Source organism: Oncorhynchus masou, chromosome 11 (genome assembly GCF_036934945.1).
Source record: "Oncorhynchus masou masou isolate Uvic2021 chromosome 11, UVic_Omas_1.1, whole genome shotgun sequence".
NCBI classification, from domain to species: domain Eukaryota; kingdom Metazoa; phylum Chordata; class Actinopteri; order Salmoniformes; family Salmonidae; genus Oncorhynchus; species Oncorhynchus masou.
The window spans coordinates 19,654,950-19,666,065 of record NC_088222.1 but is presented as its reverse complement, the minus strand read 5'-3'; the positions used below and the strand labels follow the sequence as shown (position 1 = coordinate 19,666,065).

General features: G+C 41.0%; 1 protein-coding gene across 6 annotated transcripts; it reads left to right on the top strand.

The window, feature by feature from the left end:
- The first annotated feature begins 440 nt into the window (after window positions 1-440).
- On the top strand, window positions 441-11,116 carry LOC135548281 (FYN-binding protein 1-like). Of its 6 annotated transcripts, none has more exons than XM_064977719.1 (17): window positions 448-614; window positions 4,780-5,716; window positions 6,231-6,357; window positions 6,953-7,049; window positions 7,158-7,201; window positions 7,420-7,543; window positions 7,693-7,852; window positions 7,975-8,107; window positions 8,268-8,287; window positions 8,402-8,471; window positions 9,323-9,363; window positions 9,522-9,600; window positions 9,722-9,821; window positions 9,909-10,071; window positions 10,177-10,210; window positions 10,369-10,400; window positions 10,587-11,116. In XM_064977719.1, the coding sequence occupies exons 1-17, from the start codon at window positions 525-527 to the stop codon at window positions 10,607-10,609; spliced, it is 2,274 nt and encodes a 757-aa protein (XP_064833791.1). In that variant the 5' UTR covers window positions 448-524; the 3' UTR covers window positions 10,610-11,116. The 6 variants fall into 6 exon arrangements, 4 of the variants coding, with proteins under 4 accessions (XP_064833793.1, XP_064833791.1, XP_064833790.1 ...); XM_064977718.1 differs by having other exon boundaries at window positions 4,777-5,716; XM_064977720.1 differs by lacking the exons at window positions 8,268-8,287; window positions 8,402-8,471 and having other exon boundaries at window positions 449-614; window positions 4,777-5,716.

The window sequence follows — 11,116 nt, the reverse complement described above, 5'->3', positions numbered from 1 at the left end:
GTTTTGATGTCTTCACTATTATTCTACAATGTTGAAAATAGTACAAATAAAGAAAAACCCTTGAATTAGTAGCTGTTCTAAAACTTTTGACTGGTAGTCCAGAGGAGGAGAGAGGCTGTATTTCACATGACAAACATTACAGTAGACATGTGACACTAGTGGTTCAGTGGAGATGGAAACAGCAGTGGGGCTGCTTGGAATAGGCAAATAAAGGAGATGAATAGAAAGTGATAAGGCTGCCATACTTATGACTCAATAGGAGTCCCTCTGCAGAGAGGGGAAGTTGTTAAAAGCACACACACTGAGGTCACAATTGCTAACACCCACACACACACACACACACACACACACACACACACACACACACACACACACACACACACACACACACACACACACACACACACACACACACACACACACACACACACACACACACACACACACACACACACACACACACACACACACACACACACACACACACACACACACACACACACACACAAGAGGAACTCATTCACATGCACAAACAAAGACTCTCCCCTACCCAAGGACCACCAGCCCACGTACAGACTGGAGAGACTCCCTGGGCGCTGACTGTTCCCACTATGGTGAGTACCAAACTTACAGTCAATGGTACTGTATCTTTATTAGCTACTGTATAACTAGCTTCATGTTTCAAAGTTTATTTGGCACGTGCACAGGATACAACAGGTGTAAAACAGTACAGTAAACATGAGGGTGCTGAGGGGAGAACGGCTCATAATAATGGCCTGAACGGAGCAAATGGAAAATAACACCTGGAAACCATGTGTTTGCTGTATTTGATACCATGCCACTTATTCCACTCTAGTCATTACCATGAGCCCATTCTCCACAATTAAGGTGCCAACATCCTCCTGTGGTACAGTAATATTCTAACCTTGAGAGATCTTTCCAACAGTGCAATGATAATCATAACTTAGATAACATAGATAAAATGTCTAAAAAACACACAAGAACTGCATTGAGAGTTAAAGAAACATGAGAATGCAAGTATATACAGGTCAGTGCCAGGTGGGTTTATACATAAAAAGTGAATGGTAGTAGGATTGTTGTGACTTAGATGAGGAGCAGATCAAATTTGATGACCAATTGCTGGGGATGAATCAGAATAGCTGGGTAACATAGATAACATGTTTTATTTTCATGATATGCTTGTGAGTTATTTCTCATTTAGAATGTATCTTGTTGTACTATAGTGGTGGCCATTTGCAGTTATCCTTTCTCTGTCCTGGGTTCAGTTACTTGGGCCGCAGAGAGGGGAGAGGTCAAGCTTGTCTTCATATGTAAACATATCTTTTAAACCATGTGAAGGGATGATTGAGGGGAAACCAATTATCTCTTGGCTCCACAATGTCTGTCTGCACATACCACCTCAATAAGCCTGACTAACCGGTGTCTTGCTACTCTTATTTTCAAATGTCTTTTTACTGTTGTTTTATTTCTTTACATACCTACACACACACACACACACACATACTTTTTTTTCTCAGCACTATTGGTTAGAGCCTGTAAGTAAGCATTTCACTGTAAGGTCTACACCTGTTGTATTCGGCACACGTGACAAATAAACTTTGATTTGATTTGATCTACATCGTCATGGAAAATAACACCTGGAAACCATGTGTTTGCTGTATTTGATACCATGCCACTTATTCCACTCTAGTCATTACCATGAGCCCGTTCTCCACAATTGAGGTGCCAACATCCTCCTGTGGTACAGTAATATTCTAACCTTGAGAGATCTTTCCAACAGTGCAATGATAATCATAACTTAGATAACATAGATAAAATGTTAAAAAGTCTGACTAAAAAACACACAAGAACTGCAATGAGAGTTAAACATGAGAATGCAAGTATATACAGGTCAGTGACAGGTGGGTTTATACATAAAAAGTGAATGGTAGTAGGATATACATGTAACAGGGCAGAACATTTCACTTGGGAAAGCTTTACTGTTTGTTTACCGTCCTTGTTGTACAACGTAGTGTAGTGGCAGGTAGGAGCGGGAGTTTTGTAAATATATACTATTCTATTTTAATTTTCTTTGTTATACGGTGCCCTGTTTTCTTTGCACATTTCTCTTTGAAGTTTTATGAAAGCGCTATGAGACGGAGATTACAAAAGTTTGTTGATGTCTTTTTGTTTTTTTTCTTATTAGAGTAGCTCTTAACCTCTGCATTAGAGAAGTACTTGTTCAAAGCAGTTTTGCTAAACAGGGTTGTGGCAGTCTGGATTGTGTAATACAGCCTTTTCAACTTGAAACTTTTGGTTCCTCTTTGCTTTTACTCAAGACATGTTATCCTTTATTGAGCTACAAGAACAACATCTAAGACACTGACCTCTCCTTAGTGTGTCAGGAGGTTAGTTATTATGTTGGAAAAATCATTAATACTAAGTCATCTTAATTACAACAGCCTACTTTTTTTTCAGCCATGGATTTTGTTCAAGGCCATGTCATACCAAAATAATTCCCAGCTCACAGCCAAATCATCTCATGTATCAAAAAAGTCAATGTGTTGCTGTAGAACCTCTGTTATTGGCTGTAATTTACTGCTGATAGAGATGCAGAGAGGGGAAAGGTCAAGCTTGTCTTCATATGTAAACATATCTTTTAAACCATGTGAAGGGATGATTGAGGGGGAACCAATTATCTATTGGCTCCACAATGTCTGTGTGCCAGTCACTGTGTCTCTGTGATCTTGTCCAGGAGGGGTGTATTTGATATATGCTAGTGGATGAGTTTTTGTTTTTGGTCCTGAGTGGTACCAAGAGCGAGATAAGAACATAGTTTAGGAGACAAAGCTGTACGATAATTTATAGCCAATGCTGTCTGGCTATGTGTGTCTTTGAATAAAGGATCTCGGTTGCAATGTGTAAGGACTCTCAGAGAATTCATTTAAAGACACTGAATTGATCTGAGAGTCACAGGGTTGTGATGGAGCTCATATTAATTAAAGATGGACTTTATGATAACTCTGACTTGTGTGGTGGTTTGGTCTCATGATATGGTAAATACAGGAAATTTCCACTACACAATTTACCCAGAAATCCAGATAATTCCAAAGGGTTCACATATGTTTTCTTGCCACTGTAAGTGGATTCCACCTGAAGTGGATTCCGTGTCGTTTCTGGGGGGAAACTATGGAGTTGAGCAATAGTCATGCATGCTCACCAATGAGGCAAAAGGTAGTGTTTAGCTAATGATTGAACATGTCACGTGCATTGACTGCTTTAAGCAGAACCAGTGGGAATGATATTCAGATACCTAATAAATAATCTCCCTCTGTGGCTGTGTTACAAGTTGCTCTTTATATGACATGACACTATTTATTAGGCTATTTGTGTATTCATTAAATACAATACATTGTGAAACAAGTGTTAACATGTTTCATTAATTGATTAGTTGATGCCACTTCTTATGGACACTTCTGCCCCCCTAGCTGTCTCAATTGTCTGTCCAAGTTCAACAACAGCACAGCGTGTTCCTCCCTGTGCAGGGTGCCGTTGGCCTTGTGCCGACGGCACCCTGTCACCCTGAATGTCTGTCCTCCGGACTTATCAGCACTTCCACATGATAGGCTGCTCTGTCTCAATTCAAACAAACCTCATTAATGTGAGGTGTGGTGCTACAAGAGGAAAGCCATCCACCACTTATCCCTTACTGTCAACAACATGGAGCATACAGTAGTCTTTTACTGCAGCTATCACTAGTGCAGCTTATAACAGATGCATGTTCAAAACCTCACACCAGAGTAGAGTTCCCAGAACCTATGGTACCTGTTCACACAGACAGAACACAAATAAACAGATTTTTTGTCATTTGCATCTTGAGCATGGAAATACAGGATTAACAAGAGACTACAGCTACAACAACAATGTAGGCGGACACAGAAGTTAAAGAACTCTTTCACCATAGAGTGGTAATCTGGTTATTTGGGCCATCTTAGGTCATCGTAATTATATTTTTAACAACCAGCCATTCAATATATTGTTTTTGTCAAATAGTAAGTAGCAGAACCATTATCGTTAGACCTCCTATATTGACTATGAAAAACAAAGCATGGGTTAATCAAGTAATGTGAGCACAGAACAGCTATGTGTCCACTTCCTGTTTAGCACCGTGACTGTTGCATTTCCTGTGTGATCTGTCACACACTGGGTCCTGAGGGTCTAAGTGCTCTTAGTACCTCAAGACACAAATAGGTAAGTGAATCATTGTTGGCTTACTTCAGTGAGATTGAAGTGGCTAAAAATACCAACATGGTGCAAACACAGTATAGTTTACTCAGGGTTCGGTCGTAAGGCTTAGGATCCTTTTTAGATTCTGTCCTTTGAGTTTCATCAATCTGAGCTGTAAAATCATAGACAACCTTTCTCTTAGATGTTGTGATTGGTTTGGAATGAGTAGTTGTACGTGTGGAAGTTGGAGTAATTTCTAAATGTCAGTTGAACAATTGTTACAACCTCCAGCTTTCTCCCCCCTGGGTCCCACCCCTTTCTCTCCCTTTCTCTCCCTCTCTTCTTTCTCTAGCTCCCTCATTAAATGTGCCTGTGTTTGTATAGTAGAGACATTTTCAATGGTGGTTAATGAATCAATAAGGCAATATTGATGTGAATGACATTAAATGTTTCCGTCTTCCTCAAATTCATATTTATTAGGGGAAACTCCTGAGAGTGTATACATAAAGCACACTTCCTCCTCAGTAGTCTTTCTCTGTTTCTTGCCAGCAGGACAACAAGTCTGATGTGAAGGCCATCACTGCTCGCTTCAACACGGGGGGAAATGCTACAGAGGGTATCTCCTCAGAACGTCCAAAAGCTACAGTGCACCCCACCCTGTCCTCAGGACCCCCCATCCAGCCTAAGAAACCTGCCCTGGAGACCAGCCTCTCAGGCAGTGCAGCCTCCACCGCGCCCAAACCCAACTTCCTCAAGAGCACCATCTCCACCAAGAGCGCTCCAGAAGTCAGGGACAAACCCTCCTTTGTCAAACAGTACCCCTATAAACTCAAACCACCTGGCCCAGAGATATCCCAGGATGCTGAGGTCAAAAGCCCTTTGCCCAAACTCCCTCTCCAGAAGCAATCTCTGAGCTTGACCTCGTCTGACACCAAGTCTGCCTTTCCCAAACCTCCCCTGGGTGTGGCCAAACCCTCCTGGGTCAAAGACAGCAGCCCCAAACCTGACGATAGTGGGGGTACCTCGAACTCCATCCCACCCAAAATACCCCCTTCCAAAAAAAACATAATCTCCATTGCAAAGATGAGTCTACAGACAGAGGATAGTGTGGATGGAGCAGTGGATTCTACCACCAAACCACTGGGAGCAGCTTCTATCCTCAAACCCTCCAACTTCAGGACTGCACAGAACATGTTCAATAGAGGAGATACCCTATCTGAGAATGGGGTAAAGGAAATAACCAAACTTCCCCTCACTTCCAGCGACTCTTGTCTTCCTATACCTACAGCCAGTAAGAAACCAAGCTTCATTAAGAAGCCCCTGGGTCCCACCTCCCCAGTCGTGGGGGTGAGCAACAGTAGCCCGTCCCCCCCCAAATTGAACCCCATGCCTAATTTCCTGGCAATAGGGACTGCGCCAGCCAAACCCAACCGGCCTCCTAGGGTGACCTTGGATAAGTTCAAGAAGGGCACAGAGGCTAGTACTGATGGTAAGTGTTCTATCTCAAACGTAACTAATAAGTTACATACCGCCAAATCCATTAATAGTGAAGATGCTTCTGCTGTGGTTTTCTAAACATGCTGCAGTTGTTCAGACTTTCCGTCTTGCACCCAGACCAGAGGGGTTTATGTGGTTGTATGCTCCACTGATCAGAACCCCCAGAGACGGGTAGTAGAGGACACGCAGACACACACACACGCAGGCAGGCAACTTGCATGTACACACGCGCACACACACACACACACACGCAGACAGGCAACTTGCATGCACACACGCATACGCACACACGCACATGCATGCACACGTAGAGTACACACTCACTCACACACTCGGCTGCATCATAGGTCTTCATCACAAACCACAAGACAGAATCTGACAACTGAGAGACAGATTAGAGCTGTTGAATTTGCTTTACAGAGCAGTGTGTGGCTTTATATAAGCTCTGTTACATAAAGAATAAGTGAATGGTGGTCATCTAAAGGCCTGTGTTGTCTCCCTTGAAGGTCCTGCTGGGTTAAAGAAGAGATCTGTTCCCCCAACCCCTGCCTCTCACCCCAGTAACCATATGGCCCCACCCCTGCCCTCTCACCCCATGGCCCTTAGCCTGCCCCCGCGACCACCAGAAGCCATGTGAGTGCCGGACTCTGATAATCAGAGTGGAGTCGTATGAAAACCAGACGATATTAGAAAATACCACTACTGGCATTGAGGTACATCACAGGAGGCTGCTGAGGGGAGGACGGCTCATAGTAATGGCCGGAACAGAGCTAATGGAATGGAATTAAACCCATGGAAACCATGTTTGATGTATTTGATACCATTCCACACCAGCCATTACCATGAGCCCGTCCTCCCCAATTAAGTTGTCACCAACCTCCTGTGAAGTACATACATAATTAAAATGCACATAAGCCTGTAGACACACACTGCAATTGCTTCAGAGCATAGAAACAGCACACCTTCCCTTTCACAAATCCGTTTTTTTGTTTAGATCCTAATATTCATTATTTCCTTCAGTAACTTTCAAAGTAGAATCCCACTTGGCACACAATGGTTGAATCAATGTTGTTTCCACATCATTTCAATGAAATTACAATGAATCAACATGGAATCGACGTTGAACTGACGTCTATGCCCATTGGCATACTTGTCCACTGACCTTATTTCCATTGTGATGCGGTGGGTCATTTTGGCCAGTTGACTGACTTTGTGTCTCTGCTTCCAGAATACAACCTGACCCAGATGAGAACTATGATGATGTGGGATTAATGAACAATCCTCCACCCCCTCCCTCTGGAGGACATCCTAGTCAAAAGACTAAGGTGAATCTTTTTCCTAATTCCTCATTTGTCCAATTTAGGCCTATGTATTTGATTAAATACCACCATACAGGCCTACAGTATTCTGATTGCATCTTTTTCATCCAATAGGACAGTGAGAGTGATGAAATGTATGAAGATCTTGACAAAAGATGGTGAGAAAGATTCCCTCCAAGTTCTATTCAACTTTTTCTATTGTACCAATCTGTGAAATTGGAAACCGGTTTTAGACATAGACAGAGGACTCTATAGCGACTCTATAGCGACTCTATAGCGCCCAAAAGCTGATGAGATGTCTGAGACAAGTCTATAATTTTATATAAACACTGCCCTCTAGTGAGCATTAACACCACTGACACTTATTTCTAATCAGGGGGGCAGTGGAATCAAAGGAGCAGGAGAAGAAGAGAGAGATGGAGGAGAAAAAACGACAGGTGGAAAGGAAAGAACAGAAAGAACGTGAGAGGAAAGAACAAGAGGCCAAAAAGAAATTCAAAGTAAGTGTTCGCAAAAGCCTGTTGTTCGGTAGTTCCCCTAGATCTTGCTTTATTGTAGATTTATTTATTGTATTCCAGTATACTATTTATGAAGTGAATGTGTTTACGCTGCATCTTCTATCATGTATTTATGTTTCCTTTTGTGGCAGCTGACTGGTCCACTGAAGGTCATCCACAGGGTCCAGGCCAGAGTGGACAGTAAAGGGAGTAAGACGGACCTGGGGCTGAAGCAGGGAGAGTCTATTGACATCATGCGTGTTTTGGACAACCCAGAAGGACGCTGGCTAGGGAGGTCACAGGACGGCTCCTGTAAGTGACAGCTGTCTCCTCCTCCTTCTTCTCCTCGCTCCTATTCCAGGTTTCTTTTCTCCCTCACATCCTTTTGACTGTTCTTCATGTGCAAGACTAACATGTGCTCTGTATATTTGCAGATGGCTATGTGAAGACTGAGTCTGTTGAGATTGACTTTGACACCCTGAAGCATCAGGGTGTGTCTATATCCAGTCATATGGAGCACAAACCGGAGGTATACGATGATGTGGCCTTTCAGAATGACCTCAGCAGGTAAAATGGCTCTCGATCCTGCTGACACTGTAAAAAACATTTGAGACAAATAACCATTGGAAAGACATGAAAACCTTATTATTGTAACTGCATGAATTTCTTTCTGTCTTTTGATTGTGTAATTATGTGATCCAATGGAATGATGTCCTCCTCATTCCAGTGGGATTAAGAGTGCAGGAAGTAAGTTTCAATTGACCAAAACGTAATATTGAAACTGATCAACACAATATGGTAATGTGGTCACGATTTACTTTAGTTAAATCTAGATTACATTTTTATCTTGGTCATTCCTAGTGGTTTTTCCTTCCCCTCCTGATAAGGATAGTGACATATATGATGATCTTGACGATTCAAGCTTCGTCAGGTGAGAATATCTTTTTGCACTATGATGGTGTAGATTCATTGGTGTGCATTCATCTGTGAGTGTATATTTTCTATGCATGTGTCTGTGTAAGTATGTGAATAAGTATGTATGTGCAGCCCTAGCCCCTCGGACTCCAGATCCCCTCCTAAACCTCGCTCTTGGATGTTTATTAAGGGCTTCGACCAGTGGAGGAAAAGCCCAGGCAGCAAAATTGAGTAATACCATAAGATGGATCAGGAAATACACTGTAATTACCTCCTATCCCGATAACCCCAAATATCAAAGCACTAATCAGGAGGGACTGAAGGGATTCATTACCTCACTACTGAATAATTTAATGAAATCATACTTACATCATCAATGCTTGACTTGGACTGAAATAGGTGCTAGTACTCATGTTGGGTCCCGGTACCATTAATATTTAGGTGCAGGAGCTCCACAATACCATTGAGCTAATATTCTATAAGAGGAACAGGAGCTCAAGCAGTAGAAAGTTTGGGGTAACGGTACTTAGCTCTGGTGAGCTCCTGCCCAAGTCAAGCACTGTAAATCATTAAATAAATACTTATTTTACATCCTTTAATGAATGAACAGCCTTCCCCATTTCTTTCTATACATCTACTGTAGATGCACTCACTTACAATGTTCTATGCACAGGTGTGGAAAAAAAACCTCAACTCTAATCATAGTTCCATTGGTTGTGATTTGTTGACCTGTTTTTGTTTTATTATTGCTAGATTCTCTGTATTGATTTGTGTCCTTTTGCTTACAATGAACCCACAATCAATAAAATCAACTTGCACCAGACATAACATGGACTAATATTTTAATTCTGTTTTTGTCATTTTCAGAGTATCCCCACCTTCCCAGTTTGACCAGACAGGAAAAACTGGTAACTTAATATGATTAATATGCAGAGTGACTATGTGTGTTCTGTGTCGGTGGCATTACAACAACTGAAGAATAGAATTGTGAAAGTACTGTTAACTTCCCTTCCGTTTCAATGTGTTCTTGATGTTATTTCTCTGTATCTTTTGTTGTTCTAAAAAGAATCTTCTGAAGTCAGTGATTCAGATATTTATGATGATGTTGACACCACTAACTTCCATCTGCCTCCACCTATTAGCAGGTAATGACAGAGAAAGTATTTTTTTTAACCCGTATTTAAACAAAGTCGCAGTAATTACATAAGAATGTCCTTATCATCCACTGGGAAGCATTTTGATAATGTCCCGTTTTTCTCTCTTCAGTCTCCCACTAAGTAAAACCAAGGGTAAGGCTGAGGACAAAGATCCTAAAAAGCTAAAGACACTTGAAAAGGAAGAGAAGGAATTCAGAAAGAAGTTCAAGGTAATTTGCCTATCACAATTTAAGTTTATAATTTTACATTTTTTGTACATTCATTCAATCCTCAAACCTGACCTCTCATTCCTATAGTATGATGGGGAAATCCAGGTACTCTATCAGGTGACCATCGTTTCCACCTTGGCCAATAAGAAGTGGAGCAGTAAAGATCTGTTGTTGAGACCTGGGGAGACTCTGGATGTCATCGTTAAGCCTGTAGACAACAAACTCATCTGCAGAAACGAGGAGGGCAAGTGTGAGTAACAATGAATCCTCAGTGTGATACATAGGCGTTCTGCAATAAAACACATCTGCAAGGGAACTAACTTCAATGATCTCTCCCCATCTCTCTCTCCTTCAGTCGGCTACGTCTTGACCAGCCATATTGTAGTAGAGTAAGTACAACACAAAAATAGATAATACAAAATCACATCCATAAATACACATAATATACTGTATAGTATGTAATTAACAGTTTACTAAACTGCAGAGAAAAATGCTTGGATATGAAATACCCAGAATTTGATACCAATCATCTGTTTTGCTTTTACAGAGATGCTGATATCTATGATGACATTAGTGATGGTATGTTTCAGACCTGACATGCAACGGCATCTAATAATGAATATCATAATATATGCTAAATCAGAAGATCAAGCGATCAACGCTATCAATTTTATTCTTGCAATATGGTGCTGATATGTTTTTCTTGTCTGAGATTTTTTTTTTAAATGTCAGTCATCTCTAGTAATAGCTGTCATTTCTTTGCAGGTTGCATCTATGACAATGACTGAACACTGTCTACAAAGTGATGTGATATTTGTATTTTGGGGGTTTCTTGTTTATATCAACAACCTTTATCTAATTTACTGTGATTATTTTGAGGTGAAGTGGTTTTCATTCAAGAACAACACAGTCCACAGACACTTCCTCCCTTTATGAATAACTGTGACTTTGCATTGAATAGGCCTAAATGACATACAATGTTACGTTTTTATATTGAAAGTGTATTTCAATGCTTATATTCTATATTCAACAAGAGATATTACAATTCTGATTGGAAACAAAGGTGCAATGATGATGATGATACATTTATCAAAAAAAAATATTAACAATTTGATGCCAAATATAGCATGTCTGATCAGTTGTCATATGGTTGGCTGGTTCTCACCTGTCATGTTATGTCATATTGTAGACCTGCTGAAAGTAAAAGTCCATTAGTGATGTGCAATTCGCAAACGATTTGTTCTTTTTTAACTACTCTTTTTACTGACTTGAAAATCATAATTAGTTTGACTGAG